General features: G+C 27.7%; 2 protein-coding genes across 7 annotated transcripts in view; one reads left to right on the forward strand and one right to left on the reverse strand.

Moving 5' to 3' along the window:
- The window catches only part of LOC106686986 (tudor and KH domain-containing protein homolog), a 22,935-nt gene extending 21,482 nt beyond the window's left edge, over positions 1 to 1,453 (forward strand). For both annotated transcript variants that reach the window (XM_067044938.1, XM_067044939.1), the window contains exons 10-11: positions 228 to 311; positions 414 to 1,453. In XM_067044938.1, the coding sequence (XP_066901039.1) occupies positions 228 to 311; positions 414 to 521 (192 nt within the window). In that variant the 3' untranslated portion in view covers positions 522 to 1,453. The remainder of the gene's footprint in view (positions 1 to 227; positions 312 to 413) is intronic.
- Positions 1,439 to 22,632, reverse strand: part of LOC106686987 (uncharacterized) — a 27,047-nt gene continuing 5,853 nt past the window's right edge. The window contains exons 5-6 of one of the 5 annotated variants that reach the window (XM_014430612.2): positions 20,125 to 20,207; positions 1,513 to 1,646 (exon numbers count right to left, since the gene is read on the reverse strand). In XM_014430612.2, coding sequence (XP_014286098.1) covers positions 20,147 to 20,207 — 61 coding nt within the window. In that variant the 3' untranslated portion in view covers positions 1,513 to 1,646; positions 20,125 to 20,146. The other 4 variants (XM_014430613.3, XM_067044935.1, XM_014430611.2 and 1 more) reach the window with 4 other exon arrangements.

Here is a 22,632-nt window from a genome sequence, read left to right on the forward strand (position 1 = left end):
AATTTGGCTTCTATCATTTAAATAATTATTTGGTTAAAAACCGCCTCTGAGTTACAAACTGCTTACAAATACATATACAATAATTACCATTACAAATAACATCCTTACATATAAATAAAAACATATTAAAAACCATTTATACATCAAATATACTATTTACTAAAAAAGAGCATATTACAATATATATATATTATATCTATGTTATAATGATATAATAATTTTGGCAGGTTGTTGGTTACAAGGAAACGACTTTGGCAACACATCCAGGACTAGTTCCTTGTATCAGACTCTATGATCCAGATGGGCGTCCTGTAAGGAAAATTATTAGTTTCAAAATTCACTTGTTGATAAATTTCATGATTATAATGATGAATTTACTTAGCAGATGACATTGATTAATTTTTACTTTACAGGGTATCGACATTGGTAAGCGACTTATCGAAGAAGGTTTTGCATTAGCGGTTGGAACTGAAGAACCACCAGCGTCAGTCGATGATGATGATGATGATGATGATGATTAAGTGTAATTCATCTTGTTAAAATTACGGTGATCTCAATTCTGTACATTAATCGGGACCTCTTTCTATAACTATATTGAACCTCAATCCTATGCCATCCATGAGCTATCAACTCAACTACGCTCTTGGTGTAATTAATCAAGTTATCTGTTATTTTATCTTTAAAAAAAAAAAAAAAAAAAATTTAAATTTTACCTCTTATGATTAGCTATTGTGAACCCTTTGAGAATGATGGTAAAATCCATATTTGCTAAACCTTGGAGACTGATTCATGTAATTTTTATAGCAATTTTTTTTTTACTTTGAGATTTTTTTAGTTTTTAATTATATGTTACCATTTTATTTGTATGTTCTTCATACCTATAGCAATTTTCTACTTGTTACATGTGATAAGGAATGTATTTTTGATGAGAGAACAGGTTATTTTATATTGTAATGAGAGTGCCATTCATTTTCTAGCTTTTAAGTGTAACGAATGTGTCATTCAGACGTATATTCAATTCTAAGCTAATATTTAAGTCATATTGTATTAATAGAAAATAGTACTGATCAATTATCTGACTAATTTAAATGAGCCTTATTGTTACTTAATAAAATTCAGAGTTGTGACTGAGCATTTGCTTTGCATACTTTTTTTTTTAACTATAATTAAGTTAGAAGATTTTTGATTTTTGTTATTGGTAATATTATTTTCTACATGGTATTATTATCAGAGATTAACTTTCCAGGCTTCTTTATTTTTAATTATATTTGTTAAAATTGAAGTGTTTTGATGTTAGAATAATATTTACTGTTGAGATATCTTTCTTTTTTTTTCTTCTTGTTTTGGTTTTTCTTTCTTTATTCTTAAACTTTAAACTTAAAATTATTTCCTTATTTGTAGTTACAAAAAGATAATAAATCCTTAACTTTTTTTTTCTATGAAAGAGATAAATTATGTTATTTATTCTTTCAATTTTTCCTGATTCAACTAATTTCTCACCAATACTCCTCCTCCATATCTTGGTTATTTAATTTTTTTGATATTGAGAACATCTTTATCAGTTGAAATTTGGTTTGGTCAAATTAGCTGGGTTATGTGGCACCAGATTTTGGCGTTTTCCTTTAATATTTTGCATTTTAGATCCGCTTGAAAAAAACAGAAAAATTAAAAATTTATATCTCAGCTCCCTTAAAGTATAAATGAAAGGAAAAACCATCAGTTAATGTTCGATTCATATCTGCGTGTTTAATTTTTTAAAATCAAAATATGTTGGCAAGTTTAAGGGTACTTTTTGAGAATTTATACAACTTATTATAATCTATTATTTAAAAAAAAAATCAAATCAATCACAGGAAACAATTTAAGACAGTTATCATTAAAGAAAAGAACAACTAAAAACACATTAGATTAATACATAAAATAATTTTTTGTTTGAAAATGGTATGAAAAAGAATATATTTTTTTTGTTGGTGATTTCATTCTATTTCAAATAACCCCACTTACATATAATTTACCATTAAATTTAAGTTTCTGAGTTATATGCAAATGAAGTTTTTGTTTTCCTGGAACTTTATTCTATATATAAAATCTAGTAGGTCTTCTAAGAGAATACTTTGGGCATTTCATTGTAATGAGTAGAGAGAGTCCTTGTGGTGGCACTTCAGTCTGGTCTGGTGAGGAACCTCTTTGGTGTAGTTAACACCATTTTTAGCGATTGTAATTAGGATATCTTATTTAGAACATTCATTGAAAACCGAATTATAGACAAAAAAAACAAATTCTGTCAATTGGGGGGAGTGCCAAAATCCGCGAGAAAACAAAATTACTGGTATGATAGAAAAATATTGAGATCCCATACTTCTAAGGAACTTCTTTAACTCAATTGGAGAAGCTAAGGAGCGAAATCTTAAACAGTTCCTTTGGTCTAGACGAAATGTTGACATAAATTCAGCTCCACTTTTATGTACTATTCTGCTGTGAGAGAATTCTATGTTTCGAATTTCAACAAATTTGAGCCAAAGAGGTCAGCTGCAAGTGCTCAAATTAAGCGAGGAAAATAATATATATCAAAAATCCGAGAAACCTCACAATCTAGGGGACATGAAATCAGCATAAAACGCTCTCCGTCCCTGTTTGATGACCTTCGGGACTGTACAATAAATAATATACTGAGGAAATGATAATAGATTTTCTTTATTTTGTTTTTCACCCATTTTGTAGTGTCGACTTCATAGGAGGAAGTACTTCTCTACTCTCGTAGACTTGTCTTTACTATATTACGGAAAATTGCCAAAAACCATTTTGAATTAAAAATAGCTACAAACTCACAAAAAATTGTTCAAAAATATTTTAAATGCTACCTTCCACATCTGGTCGTGGAATTATATATCGTTCTTTGATAGATGTAAATATTGTTAAGGCTTTGTCTTAGAAATCCTAATACATGCCGTTGATTTCCTTTAATAGTGGTGCATCTGAAAAAAGTCTTGATTTTATTTATGATTTTACGTACTCCAAAGATGGCACCATATATTGAGGTTCCTTTTTTTACTGAGGTCGTCCTACTAACTCCTTAAGCTATTACGAGTTGTTACAACGTAATCCCAGTGTAAGGTACAATCTCTGGAATACCTGCAACGCAAAATTAAAAACAAATATTTTTTGTCAGATGTGCCAATATTTAAGGAAAGAAGTTATATATAAAAACAATAATTTTTAGTTTCTATGTATTGAGTTTTTCCTCTATATTATTGCTATTAATTTCTACTTGGATGATATGAAATAAATTCTAACATGGTTTAAGGTTCTTTTAATACAATGCATCTTTTTTCGATTGATCAGATCACCTAGTGATATTTTTTTTTTATTTTTCATAACTTAAACGTACAATTGTTTGACATCCTTTACCGCAAAACTAAGATATGGCTTCCATAATAACGGAATGTGCTTCGAAATGTAAAAGTCTTATAAGAAAATAAATCTCATGTACTATAGACCGATGGTTTTCCACCATCATACTCCTCAGGAGGTGAAAGTTACTTCAAGGTATATAAACTCAGCTCAGGCTATTCATGGCAACAGTTGGCACTTACTACCCTCACTATGAACAAGGTAATGCATCTTGGAATAATAATTATTATGGCATTAATTTTGAAAGACATGATATTGAAATTGTTTCAATATATTTTGTCAAACTTGTATGTATTACAGTATTAGTTAAACGTTAGTGGTGAATACATAACATCGTTGCTTTTGATGAATAGTGTCACATCTGAAAAACTAAAGTTTTTTTTTTCTGTACTTGAGACTTGGCCTAGATTGTTACAATCCAAATTTTAGGAGTCTGTGGAACAATCTCAGTAAAGAAAACCAGTCCACGGTAGGTACTATCTTTAGGATACGTCCAATTCTAAATAAAATAAAGTTTAAAAATTGTCAGATGTGCCACTATTCAAGAAAATCAGCGATATGTAGTATTTCAGAAGATAAATTGCGTAAAAATGAATAGACTAAAATCGTAAAAATTAAACATTACAAAAATATTGAGACACGTTTTTATTTATTCAGTTAGAGATTCTTCAAAAACGTCGTCAAAGAAAAATTACACAAGTTACACAAATTATTCCTAATGCACTAAGACCAATTTTTATAAACATAAATAAATTAATACCTACCGAAATACAGTATTCTCAATTTGTAATTCCAAGTACCGTATACTTATTCAGAAGTCTTTTAATAATATTACTAATTTCTTATTAATTAATTTATTCTTTTAAGAGTTGTTACCTATTTGTTGATGTTAGAAGGACACGTCATAATAAAAAAAGAAAAATTCGCGTTAGTAAAAATATTTTTTTAACAAAATACTAATATGAATGCCCAAAATATATTTAGTTGTCAAAAGTAGTCAGAATTACTCAACTATATTCATTAATATCCCTCATAAAAGACATGCATCCTCACTCTCTGATCAATTGTTCTTTATGTTTTCACCTTTTTCTCATAAAACAAATTATTCTAAACTAACTTTTGATAGTTCATTTTATGCTGTTATATCCCATTTTAAAAACTTCTGCTTTCTAGTTTTAATATCATTTCCGTATTAATGAAGAAATGCTAGGGACTTGAGATAATGTTGATATAAACATTTGATAGAATTAAACTATTGAACATTATGATTTTCGAATATTTTTGATATTTTTCAACTGTTATGTTAAAAACGTGTGAAATACATTCATACATTCATTTTTGTTATTGTATAGCATCCTCCTTAAATTAGAAAAAAAGAGATAAATTAATAAAAATATATCTCAATAAATTCTGAATACTACTTTTGATAATCACATTAGCTGCTGTTCTGTGCTATAAAACAAAATTATGACCAAAAATACGATATACCAAAATAATTAAAGATGGGATTACAGTACATAATACGTTTGGTATATGGTTGTTGATGTTGAAAGATAATTTTCTAATTATGAAAATATTTTAAACTATAGATGATTAGGTTCTATATAAACAAATTCAAATCAAATTGATAAACAACACTCAAACACTAAGGACACTTGCTTTTTATTCATTTTGTCAATCAGTATTTAAATAGAATCATTGCTAATGTTCTTTAATTATTGGTTGTAAGTTTCTATATTTTATAATTCGATTTTCAAAAAGAGTTTCACTCAATATTTTTATCCATTTACATACATATTTCAATGAATTGATATATTTGCTTTTTCCTATTTATTATTATGTATTTTAATTATTTTGATATCCATTTGAAATTGTTCAAATATTGTCAGGTACTTAATATAATTATTGCCGTTTTCCTTTTGTTACTATTTTTAATGATTTGCATATTCTTATTTTTAAAAAGTGTTTCATATTATACTTTTTCATTTGATTTGTTATTCCTCCTGCGATTTCTTTCTTAGCTAAGGACTTTTTTAGGCACATTAAATATATATTTTTGTTGCCTTATGGGACATTTGGACATTTTTAGTAGTTGTTGTATGTTTTGATTTTTACTTCACATTCTGCATTTTTTTATTATTATAATGCTATGCATTGGTCTCATAATTTAGTCGGGATACCATAATCGCTGAAGGCAAAAATAAGCTAATTAATTATTTAATATTCAGTCCTGAAAACTATTATTATAATTGGTCCAAAGGTTTTTATGGACATTTTATTTCTTCATAACTTTTGTCCAACTTTTCGCGGTAATTTATTTTAAATACGAAAGTATGTAGGTCTTTAAGGAAGTCTTTAGGTAAGCCCCAGCAAAATGAATTATCTGTACAAGAGATAATTAAATTTTTTTTGTCAGATTTAAAGGAAGATATTCTAAAACACCTTATATTTTCAGTAATAGTTAAGATATAGAGGTAGAAAACATTTAATCGGGTCCCTATTAAATTAGGCAATTAAATAAATTTAAATTAAATTATTAAATTAAACTAGCCCTATAGTAGTGGAAAGTTTCGAGGATCATTGTAGTATGACTTGAGACTTAATATCAACACGATAGTTCCAAAGTAGAGCCGGGGCCAACGGATGGTGAGTTCGAATTTAATTTTTGATTGTACATAATTGAACACAAAAAACCTCACATTTTAAGTTATATTGTTATTTTTTTTTCTTGGTCGATTATAAAGATTCATCATTGAAACTAATATGATTTGTTACTAATAAATCGCCTTTTTTTACAATCTCAGATTGGGTATCTCGATAAATGAGTAAAGATAATACATTTAAATTGATTCATTAGTTGAAAAGGCTATTTAAAAAAAATAATAATATGAATCATTGAAATTGTTTTTAGTTCCCTAAAAGCTACTATTAAGTGTAAAAGATATGAAGAGTGTAAAAAAATAAAATAAAATGAATGAATGAGAGAGCAACCCTCCAACTTAGACAAGTGATTCCGTCGGCTACAATTAAGGGTTTAATCCACCCTTTCAGTCTTTATTGGATAACATAATGTCGTTGAACCCCCTTAATAGGAAAAAAAAACTGTAGCAATTATTTTATAGTGGATAAAGTTTTTTTTCTAAAAAAAAAAAAAGGATTTTTATATTTTTAGAACAATTCATAAAAGGTTTTTTTTGTTTTGTTTTTTACTTTCAAAACAGCAGAATATAACTGTGCAATAGCATTCAAAATCGTAGTTATTGGAGCATGGAACAAAGAAATGAAATAAAAAGGAGGGAGAAATTCTTTAATTCAGGATAATACCTATTATTTTATCATTATCCTCCTTTACTTCTTTTTTTTTTTTCAAAAATATTCACACAGTTTTCTCCTTATACTTATACTATTACTGGAATATTTAATAACAATTTAATTTTTTACAAAAATTTAACCAATTGTATTTTAGCTATAACTAGTATATGATGGAAATATAGTTTCCAAAGAAACTATTATGAGTAAAATGTTGGTTTGGTGTACTCTGGCAATGAGTGTCAGAAGTATTCAGAATTTATACTTATACTTTTACTTATTTTTTATTCATTTATCTATTTTTTTTTTTTTTTTTTTGTGGGGGGGGGGAGATTTAACCCGTTTGTTGATGCTAAAATGACACTATATAGTAATAAAAACTAAATTTTTGACAAAAATAATTTTATTTTACACTTTTTTAACAAAATGTTAAACCATATTGAAAATATGAGTGTCGAAAGTACACAATGAAACTGATTAACAGATTAAATATAGAATTTAATAAATGGTGGTACCATTGATTTAACTAATTTATTTATTGTCTCAATGTTCTTCTGATCAAGAAGTAATTTTTATTTCAGATTATTTTCATTTCGAATATTTCCTAATTCTTCTTTCTAGATGGGTCTACAAATATTCAATCTAATTAGGATCGGATGAATAAAGAGATGTTTCCAGAACCTATGGGGAATTGAACAGCAGTCAATCCCTTATTGATAAACGTATCATTATTAGGATCGCCATCTTGATAGTCAGATTTTGATCAAATTTCTATTTTCTCGCACTTCTTTTCAAGTTCCTTTTGAGAATATTTATAGACGTTATCTATCCATAATATCCTCTAGGAATACAAATTGCCCATCCTCTTCGAAGAAAAAATACCCTAAGATGATCTGATTCTATGTTTAATGTCCATATCTCAAGCATACTTTTTAATTTAAATTATGTATTTGGTTCCCTCCAAACTATAGTTCCCCCATCAGAACCATTTATTTTAAAACGTGACTCATTTATAAACATTACATCGTTCCAAAATTTACCTATCTTCTTTAGAAAATTATTTCCGTAACCAACCTTTTTCTCTTATCGACTTAATTGTACCCCATTAGAAGGTATGGACACATCTGTAGAATGGGGGAAGACAGAGTGGTAAGAAAATGTATGGAGGCGAAGCCGACTGGTAGGAGACCACGAGGCAGACCTAGAAGGAGCTATATGGAACTTATCCAACGACTAGGTCTGGAAAGAGGAAGAACAATGGCTCAAATGAACCACGCTGAAAGGCACTTAAGGAGGATGAGGAAGAAGAAGAAGAAAGATTTTGTAGAAACACCTTTCTCGGACTACTCTTCTTTATCAACCATATTTTCTTTAAACACGACGAACAATTGAAATACTTAATGTGTACCTGGAAGTTCTGCAACATTACACACAAAGCTTAAAGGCAATGATTCCAGGGTATTGGTGGCTCCCTAGCCCAACAATATTTTATATTCCATTTATAATTTATGCACCCAAGAGAAGCTTCACAAAATAAGAAAGATTAACATAAATGTGAAAAGGTTCTTAAATACTACGTTACTGTGAAATATACAAAATTTAAGACTTGTATTGACTTTATTGAGGATCAGGGAGTGACTACCAATAAAAATACTCAAACACTTTATTGTTATACATCCTGGAATTAACTGAAGAACGACTTTCACTTTCACACAGTATTCTCGCATTCTGGCTATTAATTTTTTGTTAAAACTACTCACTTCATTGTTTCTTTTGTTTTCTATCTTCGTGAAGGAAGACTAAACACATTTCACATATTATTACTAATTTTGGGGAAAGAAAATCCAATAAAAAGGTTTGTTAAAACAAAAAATAAGAATAGTTCGTTCAAAGTAAATGGTTTAATTGAAATTGAGATGAAAAATGAAGGTTATATTGAATTTAAATAGAAGAATGGCTAATCATTGAGAATATTAACCTAATTAGGTAAGTTTAAACAGACAAAAAGATGTGATCTAATTTCAAAGCTTCATCATAATAATACTATAAAGATGTTAACATGTTATTTACCTATGTAGTATCTAATTTAACCCCGTTTGTTTCATTTTAGAATATGTATATATATTAAATTCGGAAATTTAATTTTTATTAGTAGTTGAATTATTACATCAAATACTTGCTCTAAAAATTATTTTCAAACATAATCGATTAAATACGGTATCTGTATATACTGCAGGGAAATACTTAAGTCTCGGAATGATTTTTGAAGAAAAATGAAATCTATACTCGTCAACCTTGACAGAAAAATCACAGTCCTGAAAAAGGGAAACGAGGAAAGCGCTGTATCATTAGCTACTGGATCGAATCGGTTTCCATTCAAGGTTCACTATCTCGCCGATTAGTAGTTTTCTTTTAGTTAGGTGAAAGTGCCACGTCAGGATGTATATAGGTCTTTGGAAAAAATTACTTTAATTCATTATCTTAATGCCAAGTTTTTTTAATGGAGATTTACGTAATAGCATTCAAATGTCATTCGCCAAGAAAGTCGTTACGAGGGAAGCTCAGAGTAAGAACTTCTTTAGTTAAAATACTCGAAAATTTGGTAAATTAATTCAAACTGTAAAAATTTTAAAGTAGATTATTTATAATCAAAATTCCCTATAAAATCTAGCAATTTAGAGAGAATTTTTTTCTAAAATATTTAAGTAAAGATTAAATTTTGGGAACACTCTCTAGACCATTCGAAAATCCGGTAAACATTGTAAGGAAATTTTAGATTTTGACCTCTCTCCTAGCTTAAACTTTGACTATAAACATTTTTTTTTTACTTTTATAGCCCAATAAACTGTATGCTGTTTCTATATATATTACTTTTATAGCCTAATAAACTGTATGCTGTTTCTACATATATTACTTTATCTAAAAAGTCTTCTTCTTTAAACAATCCATGAACCTTAGTGTTGGGGCAGCGGTAATCCATTTCTTAAACGCTTTTCTATACGAGGGCCACTTCTTGACTTCACATAGTGATTCCTCTGTCCCTAGCAAGATCCGAAAAGAGGCCCTCCCACTTATTCCTCGGTCACCAATCAATGTTCGGTTTCCCTCAGTCTTTGCACATATGGTCGAGCCACGTTAATTCTTTTCTAAAAATATCTCTCGCAAAAAATTCCTACCCTGTATCTTTTTGAATTATTTTATTTATCATTATATTAAATCTAATCTTACCGTATTTCATTTCTGTGGCTCATATAAGTCTTTCGAATTTTCTTATACTAAGCCAGCTTTCAGCTACATAGTTCAGCATAGGAATAAAGATTTGTTTAGAAAGTCATCTTTGATGTAAAAAATAATTAAATTTATGAATAATGAAAGTTGGGATTTGCGACTAGGAAAGTCGTCAAAGACACTGAATAAAATAAATCAAGTAAATGACTTAGAGAGAAGGGAAATCGAGAGCTGTAATCTAAATATAGCAGTAATAATAATTAGTCCAAGAGCCCGGCGGGAAAAAGAATTTATTTGACCCCATTTTTTATTACATTAAAGAAACTATACGTATTTACTAGTCTTATTAATTGATGATAACTAACAGCGGTTGTTTCAAAACGTTACCAAAAATTATTTTTTTTATTCGGAGCTGCGTCTCTTCAAATCTATCAACAAAGCGAGAAAATTGAACAGAACGTCATTTGCTAAAATAGGACTCCTAATTTTTACTCTAATTGGTTCCCAAAAATAATTTTCTTGTAACTTTCGGAAAAGCCTTTTTTATTTCTCTTACCATGGTTGGAAGAGCCATCAATATCGACTCTTAACTGTATATAGGTTTCATTAAAGTAATCAGAAATTGTGTGAAGTAACTTTTTTTTCTCCTCTTGGTCTCCTGTACTAAATATTAAAAGTGAGAATTTTTTAAATTCCGCTGCTTTAGATTGTTTTTTACAGTGGTGCCCGCTCGATTACTTTTATGTTTTTTATTTTATGTTTTAGTTAATCATCGCATTATTGCTGTGCTCCTTAACAACATCTCTCGCACGATATGTCGCTATACCAGTGGAAGACATCATGGATGTAGAAGCATTGGAACGCATCAGAATGCCAAGGGAAGTGGAAGCCATCGGAGCACTGAGGGGCCCAAGAGAGGCATCACCCACCAGTTCGGAACCAAGGGAGTACGTCGACTTCGGTGCCCACACCGGCGCGCGAGGATCCTACGGCTGGTATGTCGACTATCCCGTGAGGAAGAGTCAATAGCCTTACAGTGCAGGACCAAATAACTTTATCAATATAAGTGAAATACTCAAGTTCCAGTGAAGCATTCGCACAGAACAATTGACATAGACAAGGTTTCATAACGCTTTTAGGAATTTGGAGGCAGATAACAGACTTCCACAAAATTGAACCATGGTCTTTATTAATTTCAATTTGATTCCTAGCTCTTATAAGTGGAATTCAAATAAGATTCAAAAACATTACATTAACTCTTGTTAATTTAAGTCAAAAATTATAAAACAATAGACATTTAAGAGGGCATTGAACATTTCTATTATAATTATGTTCATTATGAAAATATCGCTGATGTGCATGATTGTAGTCCTTACTGAAAATAAATTAATCGCTATTTTCTCAATTCCCTATGTACCTGTTTTTTAAACTTTTATTTTTATTTGTTAGCAAAGAAGATGAACGAGTTAGAATGTGCATTACGGATGAGTGGAAATAGTGGATTGACAGCTATACTTAATTTATAGTTAGATACTAAATTTAACGCTCGGCGATAAACTTAAATCGATTTTAACACTAAACCTTACCATATCGAGCACATATGGTATCAAAAAATCATTTACTGATAAAAAATATATATGAGGTATTATTAATATCAAAAATCCTTAGCCTATAGGTTTTATAAATATTTCGTTTAGTTGATCTTACATAAACAATGCTTTTTGGAAGTTCGTTAGTCAGAATAAATCCTTTTTGTAAATCTAATCTCGGGATAGAATGTGAAATTTTTACAATTCATAGCCAGAGAACCAAGTAAATGAAGTTAATAAGTTTTGTCCAGTAAAATTTCAAGTTAACTTAGAAGTAATCGCAAATTGATTTCTTTCAAACTGTGAAAAAGTTTGCTAAATACGATAGGAAAAAGGTTAAATACACTGAGGATGTATAGGTCTAATATATCAGATTTTTCATTTTGATTGCTTAGTAATTTTCAGATTTATAGGCAATAACTATTAATTTATATCAAGTAGCTGAAACACCATCATTAACTATCAAATAGTGTATTCAGTAAATAGCCGCTATTTGAGCTCTAATAAATTTTTTTATGCTCAATAATCCCGGAGATAGTTTTTCCAAAACTAATACATTTTTTCAAAAAAAAAAAACAACCAATAAACGAGAAAAAATCATTTCATTGAAAGAAATTCACCTCTTGGCAAATATCATAAAAACTACTATTGTTAGGAAAATAATTATTATAAGATACTTCCTGGTGCATTTAATATTTCAATTGCACTCTTTATTTCCTATATTCGTTTTTTTAACAACAGGAAGATCAACATTATGTGAATATTAGACCAGCAGACTTTCGGAAAGAAGTAAACTTTTTACCATCTTATTTTTATATAAATATATAATTGATTTACACTTACTTCTAGATAAACCTAATTTTTTAAGCTATTTTTACTGGGCTATTTAAGCACAAGTTTGAGTTTTTTTCACATTCCACTTCAGTCACTCATGTGTAACTCAATCATAGTATATAATTAGGTTCATACATCAACAGAATTGGGGCTACATAAATACGTTAATACCAAGTGAAAATCAAATAACCTTTACTTTAAAAAAAAGAATAAAATAAAAAATTATTGCTGCTAAACTGATTTCTTAGTTGTCCGATGATATCCCACAAAAGGTCAATATTAGTCATGGTATGGAAGCATTTCTCATCCCTCGATATTATAATCATAATGTTGTCAGGACACTTCCCCAGCTCTACCCTATTTATGCTAAAATATATTTAAAAACTACAGGATTTTAAAAATATTTTTCATTTGTTTCCTGGACTAATCCTATCATCTTCCTTATACTATAGTCAATAAAACTATCCATTATCTGAGAAAAATTTTTTAAGGATGGAGAAGGGTTAGTATGTTAGGCATATCAGATTTCCTGATTGATAATTTACTTTAATTTGTTGTGCTAAAAAATAGAATGAAATTTTTAAAAGGGATATTTTAAAGAAAAAAAAATTATTAAGGATATGTTATGTGATCCCTTCATTTTGAAAGTGGTTAAAATATGTTTTCTAAATATTGAGATATACGGGAAAGTCACAATATAATGAACATAACATCCTTCATCATAAGTTTAGGACCACATGTTTATTTTTTCTTATTGTTGTACCTATATAGTTAGCACATAGTCTTTATTAAAAAAAACAGGGTAGTCTAGTAGCTAGAACCATGATTTATATACTCTCCCAAGGTGGGTACAATCCATGACAAGCCAAAAAACAAAACAAACAAATACTTTGCATTAATAAGGCAATAACAATGACAATCAATTGGTAAAAGCATAGCACTGAACAAACTCCCTTTCAAGATTAAAGTAAAGTAAAAAATCAGGTAACTTCAATGGTGTTAACTTCCTACGCCATTCAGGGCCTGTTTGATTTTCTATCCATCTTGATTTCTGATGTCTTAACATAAAGAAAAATGGTTCAATTTTTTTTTTTTTAATTTCTAATTTTATCAGATACATCTTGATTACAGCTAAAATTTGATTTCGAGATTTTCAGGAAAAGTGATTTAAGCAAAATTCTGACTTGTGAAGAACTCCCTCGATCCAGGGCACTGAGCTTATGAAAAAAACTCGTTCATTTCCCCTCATGAAACAACCTTACCTTTCATTTTATTAGTAAATAGATGTAATAGGGAATTAATTAAAACAATAAAAAACATGAATAATGCAATGTATTGTGCACAGTAGTTCTAAAAAGTGTTACAGATATAATTTAAAAATACTTAATAATACAGGGAATGTGAATATAACATTTCTTTGTACATAACAATATTTATATATATAATTAGATGCAATTTGACATAGTGAAAATGAAACAGTAAGTGATGCATGATTTTGACTTTAAAAAAAATTACTATTTATGAGTATAATTGTACTATAATGGATTAAGTGTATTTATGGTTTTATTTGGGTCAGTATAAGGTAAGGAACAATGGTTCAATGAGAATTTTGGATACATTTTTAAACAACAGAAATACTAATAGTATTTATAAAAATTAACTACTATCAAAAGCTGAAGCAGTTAATAAGTACTCTACAGTTTTTAACATAATAAAATTATATATAACAATTTAGGATAATATAAAACTATAAAAATATATCAATCATTTTGTAAACATAAAATCAGAAACATTCTGCATAATCACATTGTAAAGACTACAAAAAAAAGAGTTGGTGTATTCAACAGATAAAAGAATATAAAAATAATATTTGATCAATTATTTATTAAAGAAAATTACCAAAATTAAACTGCAGTTTCAGCATGCAAAGAGCATAATTTAGATTTATGTCTATGTTAGTAATTACTTTATAACTTTTGAAATTTGTAATAAATACATGTAAAATATTTAAGTGTATATACGTTTATGCACACTTATAAATACATACATGTAAATAATAAAATTTAAAAAAAAATTAAATTTATTAAATAAATATACTTGTTATAAAACTAAAATGATGAAAAAACCTTCCCAAAGTTAATTGTTAGAAACAAAACATCTTTAGAATAGAGAAAACAAAAATTAATGATATTTTCTGTGGTAGGAAAATATACAAAGTGTAAAAAAGTGGTAAAAAAAGATACTTAAAATAAAAGAGAAAAAATATTTATTAGTAATTTTACTAATAAATAGTTTTTTCTGGTACTTAGTGTACTTTTTTTTTTTTTAACTACAACCCAAACCATCTTCCTCAAATTAATTACATATGGTTATCTAATAATCTTCCAAAAATTATATTTTTATTCAAAGGTTTATCTAATATTAGATAGCAATCTAAGTAATGCCAGTTAGCAAATGTACCATTTAGAATGCAGAAGAACAAAAAAGAAAAGTTATAATTTTATCAGTCTTTAATTTTGAGACCATTATTTCAACGAGGTAAGTGTACCAAAAAAGAGAAAGAATAAATATTGAATTTTCATGGAACTCAGCAAAAAAATAAGACCTTAAAGGAACATATTTTATTAAATAATTAGTTCTTTTATTAGATAATTTTTGTATAAGGAATTACCTGTGTTACTTCATAAGATTTAAGAAATCATACCTCAGTATCTATATTGCTGTTTATACATACAATAACAGTGACACAAGAGAAATAGTTAAATAATAAAATTTTGAAATAGATAATATAATATCTACAAAAATGTTCTTTAATACTTGTATCATATTAAAATAATAAAAAAAAAAATTGACTGATGTTTTTATTAAATTTATAAAATGAGTACCAAAGAAATTTTATTTTATCGTCTTGAAATGATTCTGAAAAAAGAATTATTTGCTATTAAAAAGATGATCGCTATGGATGTACTACATGAGATGAGCATACTTAAAACTGAATCAGTTTAATTTCAGGTCACAAGTAAAAATAACAGGTGGAAAATTTTAAGTATATAGATTATCAATTGGTGTAGTAAAATATGATTCCAATCAATTAACAACTAAAGACGGAGCAAGTATTGTTTCTTGTAGTCTTATACTAACAATTTTCAATAGGTTGAGTGTTAAATATAACTGATGTCAAAGGTAGGACTATAAGAAATAATCAATCTAAGACTCACATAAGAGTGTTAAAATATATAAGTATTTTGCAACATAAACACAAAATTATTGTCTAGATAATCATATTAATAAATTAATATATCCTATAAAAATAAAAGCTATTTATTTATATGCTGTCTTGTTTTCAAAATAAAATAATTAAAAATGAACTGTGGACAAATTAAATATACTATTACAATAACCAACCTTATTTACATGGCACAGATTTGAAGATATTAAATTTTAAATGATTAAAAATTACTATTATTAACATTTTTTTAACATCTACAATTTATCAGTGTTCATGAACATGTTTTTACAAAAAACAAAATATTATTCTTGTTTTGGTTTTCTATTTAAATAATCTCATTTCACTTGAAACTATGTACAGAAACATATTACAGTGCTTCAAAAAATATAAAATAATTCAAAAAAACATTTAAGGCAATAAAAAATAGTTAAAATGACTAGAAATTATAATTTTAAAAAATGACTAGATAATTATGATGGGTGGGGGTGATAAAAAATATTTATCAAAGGAACACTTCTGATATAAATTAACAACACAATTTGAAATTTCAATTATTTCATTTCAGAGTTTCAAACATAGATAAATAAAAGTTAATTGTTATAAATAAGATATTAAAAAATCAGTACACTGGTACTCACCGGTTAATTTTTCACTAATTTCATATTTTAAAAAAATTAAAAAGTAAATTGACTAAATAAAAAATAAATAGATTAGATTTTCTCTATAAATGACAGAAATTTCAATCAACACTTGAACAAAACAATAATAATTAAATAAATTAAATAATAGAATTTATCATAAGTTTCTGATTCAAAGGGTAATACTTATCAAGAATAGCATAACATAATAAATGATAATAAACAAAATAAATTTCAAATAAACAAGTTGTTAACTTAACAACTTGTTGACAAATGTCAATTAAAGCAATTTTTATTTAAAAATTAACTATTTCTATTTAGATTAATGACTAAATAATAAATTACAAAAATTAATTCATAAAAAATAAAATTAAGTGAAAAGAAAGTAAATTTTAATTAATATTCTTTACATTTTATTCTAAAGTTGGGACTTGATATTCCCGAAATATAAATCGACTAATCAGTCATTAAATAAAGCAGTGTAAGCGACTGGTTTTGAAAAAGTGAGTTTGTGTTCATCAGTTAATAAAATATTATCAAACATAATGGGGGTAAAAAGTAAAACTAACTCATTCGAATGTTTGTTTTTTAATAAATTTGATGATAAGGAAATCAATGATCAGGGAATTCACAGCATAATTTTATAATATTTTTAATCAAAAGAAAAAACAATATAGGTGATGAACTTTATACAGTCTGACGAAAGCAGTTGTTTCTACACTGACAATGACAATTAATTAGCAATGTAAAACTGAATAGTACGACTAAAAAACATATTTAATATCAATAATGTTCACAAAATTAAATGTTACATTTTAATACAGGACAGACAGGATAGAACATATAGTCCCAACTTTACATTCACATTTCTAACATTGAATCTAATTGAAAAGTTCTCTTCCAGTGCTTTATTAATCATTCATTATTTTTTAATATTTACTAATTAAGTAAAAAGCTACTTCATATTTTAAATCTAATTTGGAACAATTACACCTTATTTTATCAGATATTTTGGCCACCTGAAATAAATAACTATTCAAAGTTTTAACTTTTTAATTAATTCAGTTGAAGTATTTAATAAAGTAAAAAATCTATCAATTTCAGTCAATAAAAATAATGGCATGGATTTAAATTAAAGAAATAGTACCTAATTCATATACAGAAATAAATAAGCTTCTAATAATTAAAACAAAAAATATTGTATGTAGAGTTAACAATAAATAATTATTAAGAGTAATAAATAATAAGGACTAGATTAAGCATTAGTCTTTAAAAGAATACATGTATATTTTTTGAGGTACCCTACTTAAAACATTTAAAGAATTAAAAAAAAACCAAAAAAATGTTTATGATTTGGTATTTATTTAGGAATAAGTGTTCTATTCAAAAATGGTTAACATATCTTTGAACTGACATTGAGACATGCCGTAAAATTTCTAAATTATTATATTATAAAATTGAACATTAGCAGATAAACGGTTATAGAATAAATTGTCTTATTAAGTGAAATTATATATCTAATTTGCATCATATACCAAATAGTTCAGCCTTACTAACTTATCTTTGGAAAAAAGTAATCACATGAATGCTTACATCAGTTTCACTCCTTTTTACACTTTTATAATAAAATGTTTTTTTAAAACTAAAACCAAACCTTATAATTCAACATACTTGGACAGAGGCAAGGCCTGAGAATATGTTGACATTGAATGGTTCATTTATGCTATAATTCCACAAAAACATAATTCTGGTAACCTACATTGGCCCATTTCTTTTTTTATTCAAACAGCTACTCAATACCTAGTCATTTCACTGAATAATTAGAAAAATAAAAGCACCTCTATTCTCTTTAACAATAAACTTGCTATAGTATCATGATCCATATAATAAAACAGTTAAATTCAAATTATTTGCATTTCTTTACTGATGATACATTGAGGCTGCCTAAATGTTAAAGAGGCAAGGCTATGTTTAATTGATCATTTTCTTTTAGCAATAAGATCAATTCTGATTGTCTCTTTATAACATTAACACTAGAGTAAATGTTCACGGGTGGTACTCATTTATCATTTTTTGTGGACTATTCCCCACCACCTCTCCATACCACTATCTTCCAAGATCTTACAGTAGGAACATATGTTAAAATAAATCTTTATCACTTGAGTAAGATAAATTATCAATTTATTAATCCTGTATACTAGTAATTTTTATTATAATTAAATCTCTCCAATAGAAAAACAATTATTAACTAAACACAATTTCTTTATTTTCAATGTTTATAATCTAGATTATCATGTCACAACCTAAAGGAAAAAATTTGAACACCCATCAGATCCCACAGTTGCTAAAACTTTGGACGTCGAAATTATAAAACTTTGGATGTGGAAATGAAATTAAACCACAAGGAAATACTGTGTGAAAAATGCAAAAACAATTAGGTGTAATGATCATTTGAAAAATGTTCACAAAAATTGTTTTTAAATTATTTATGTTCCACTATAAATTTATCTTTTTTTTATTTTTAACAGTGAGAAATATCTTTGCTTCTAAATTTCTGACATTAGAATGAAGCATAAAGTTAATAAATGAGTAGGTGAATTAATTATAGGATACTAAAAACAAACGAAAATCTGTTGTTGAAGCAGATCAAACCTTTCTTATAAGTATTAGACGCATGATTACTACAGTATTAAGAAGTTGATCAAGATCAGGTATATTAAAGGAAATAAGCCACCTCAACTAATAAACTTTAATGCTACATAATGCATATATTCTACAGCAAATAGGATGAAAAAACAATTTTATGGTAAGCTAAGCTTTGATCCAAAAAGATATAAAGATTATTTTATTGCTATATTTTTTTCCAAAGTAAGAAATAAAAAAATAAAGCTCGGACCAAATAAACAAATATACAGGACCAAAGAAAGTAATCTATGTAAACTAAACAGGTCTTAGTAAATTATCTATCTATGACAACAATCAGATCCATCAATGACAGTAAACTGATTCACCTGAACAAATCCAATTAACATAAATACCATTGGAAAAGCGGAGGGCAGCAGAGAAAGGGTGAAGGAATTATAAATGACAGATATTGCCATCTAACAGAAATTCTGCTCACCCCAGAGATTCAATCCTGATAATAAAAACAGTCCCGGCCTATATTCTCCTCTCTACTCAACTTCATCAAACCCCAAATCCTTAAGATCTGGCATTTCACCAATGTTTCAGTTGACCCTAAGGACGCATACTCATTGGTTTAGCACTGATAATCCTTTTAGTGACTTATTCGTTATCCATCCCTAAAACTTAACACACCTATTCCATTTGCTGTAATGCTTCTCTTTTTATGATTTATCTTCTGACCAGCAGTATGGCTTTAACCATTAAAACTCCTCCAAACAAAAGAAAATACAATATACCATAGTTTATTATATTATTAATTTTAGAATGTAATTTCTAACATAAAAGTCACTAACGTACTTGAGCATCCTCCATTCATAAGCAGTTGGAAATTCATAAATAAATACCAAATGTTAAAATCAAATTAAAATAATTATAAAATAAAGATATCATTAAACATAAGAGATATACTAAGAATAAATACATCTAGCTGCTAACGGTGATATAAACTAACAGTCTCATAATAACATTTTTAGGAATGTTACAAAACCTAGTGATAATGTAAGTAAAAAAAAAGTAAACAGTCACCATAAAAAGGTTTATGAATAAAAGGAGGAATATCATTGGTTAAGAATTGGTATCGGAATTTTACAGCACAACGTTTTAATAATGTCAAAGCTTTTGCTCTTCAGGAAATTTAAAGAGAATAACAATGATGCTGTTATTATATTGCAGTAAATTTTATAAGCTAGACAATAAATACCTTATCTAACGATCAAAAATATTTAAAGACTCCAGGCCATTATAACTTTTTTGAAAGGGACAAACAGACCAGCAGAAACATCACTGAAAAAAATCAAATAAGCAATAACAATTTTAGTTATACATTCTTAAATTTATGATAAAATATCAAATTGAAAAACAAGAATAGGTTCTTCATATTTCTTAAATTTCCTTTAAGATCTTTCAGATATAAAAAAATTCTAATTATGAATGAATAGTTTTGAGCAAGGTCCTCCAAACTATAGCTCAAGAGCACCACGAATGGCGCAGGCCATATTTTATTCACTTATGTTAATGTAAGTAAATCATACAAAATAATAATTAGATTTTTAAAATTAAAACCAATTAAGAAACACAAAAATTAGTATACAAGATGAAACTGAAGATGTTAATAGTAATTACTGAGATTATTATATATGTATGAGGTAGTCATTTTTAGGCCCTTGGGACATTGTGAATGAGTCAGTGAGGCTAAAACATTCGGAGAAACCTGCTAAAGAGTAAAGCTTCTCCTTTGATGAGACAAGTAACAACAAATACGATATTACCTACTAATTTTATAGTTGATCGTTGAGAAACTAGAAAAAATAATGAATAGTGGCAATATAAAGTATCATAGTTTCATATGTTGCATTAGGTGCTACTTAGGGGTTCAGGTAAAAATAAATTTGTTGATAAGATATTTTTCACTTCATATATTATTTTTTTTAAATATATTTTTGTGTGAAACACCTATCATACAACTTTCACTTACCTACCTACTTCAAGCTGAAATTCATACCTGCTTGTTTCAAAACAGCAACTTCTTTCTTATTCAATATAATGATAATCCCCACCTTAACTTTTTCATATCAAGAAAAAGTAAAAAACTGACTGTTGTTGAAATGAACATTGAAACATGAAAACATACATTCATAAATTCAGTTTATTTATGCATTTTTCATCGCTCACCATAACCAACTTAATATGTAAGACATTTATTTTTCTAAAATCTTTAGCTTTACAACAGTATATATTAAACAGTTACATTCTATTTGCCAGTGGTGCAATAATTCAAAGCTGAGTCAAAACTTCTTGAATTAATCTATGCAAGAGTCAGGGCACCATATTCTAATCCATCACGTCACTGCATCCTAGGTCACCTCTTGAATTTCCTCAATAAGAACCTTCTTTGGGATAAAATCTTCAATACTCCAGCCAGAAATCTAGCCCATCTTAACCTTTCGGGTCGAATAAATTTTGTAATACATAATTCCTTTCATGATTCTTGATTTGTCCCTCGCCATCATTCCTAGTTCCTCATTCCTACCATAAATTGATCTGAGGATCTTTTTATCATGAGTAAAGCCAACTTATTCAGTATTCAAGCCTCAGAACCATAGCCAGGACTGGGTGGACTGTTTTACAATCTGTTCTTCCGTCGTTCTCTGAGGCAGCAAATAATAGACATAAACTGGATTTGCTGAGACCTGATTTCTCTGGAGAAATATTATTTTCAATACTTACATTCAATTGTCTAAAATTTATATTCCTCCTTCACTAACTACCACTTGTTATTCAGACTCCCTATACTTTGTTTAATAATAAACCCAATCACCTAACAGCCTCAGCAAGAATAAGGAATAAGTGAGAGATAAGGCAATGAAATACACGAATTTTCTGATTTTTTTTTTTCAACCTGGAAAAATATTTCCGTTGGTTCAAAAACCAAATTGTTTATGCCTCTTTATATTTGTTGTTGAAGCTCTTCGTTCAATTTTTTGTAGGAAAAAATTTTGAAAACCTCAAATTGTAATTCTCTGTGTCTAAAGTCGAACTTGACAACTTTTGGAGTTAGTCTCTCAATTAATATCTTAATTTGGATAGTATCCAATTACTTCTTAATTTTTCATATTCTTTGGTCTTGATTAAAAAATACTAAAAACAGTTTAAATAATAAAATTTATTTTATATAGTTTTAGAAATATTGTTTAATTATTTTTTTGTCTTTGTTCTGTTTGGATTTAAAGGTTGTTATATAACAACAATTTTTTTTTATGTATAATAAAAAAAATAATATTGCTGATTATATTAATTGAGTTTAAATATAGTAGGCCAAAAATAATTTTTTTAGGTAAAAGTATGTTAAATTCGTTATTAGTGTTCTTTAAAACCCTTATATTTGAATTTTTTTTTGGTAACCAAAAATTGGTATTGATTTTATTTATTTTTTCACCCCTGTCCAATGTTCACATAAGCAATAATAAACTTCTTTAAGATTTTATCCAAATCCATTATTATTACAACTTTTTGGAAAGTTGAATTTCTGTTCTTTCAACCCATATCAATACATTTTAGATTTTATACCTTTGTGACGAAGAAAAATCAGTTTTAAAGTTCTCCGGTTCTGATTTTTACTGTTTAGTTTGATTTAAAGTAGATTTTATAAGCAGACAATGTAAAAAAAATAAATTCTACTATTAAGATAAACAGTTAATAGCCAAATAGA

The sequence above is a fragment of the Halyomorpha halys genome, unplaced genomic scaffold, assembly GCF_000696795.3.
Source record: "Halyomorpha halys isolate HHAL.00 unplaced genomic scaffold, Hhal_1.1 Scaffold901.1, whole genome shotgun sequence".
Lineage (NCBI taxonomy): Eukaryota > Metazoa > Arthropoda > Insecta > Hemiptera > Pentatomidae > Halyomorpha > Halyomorpha halys.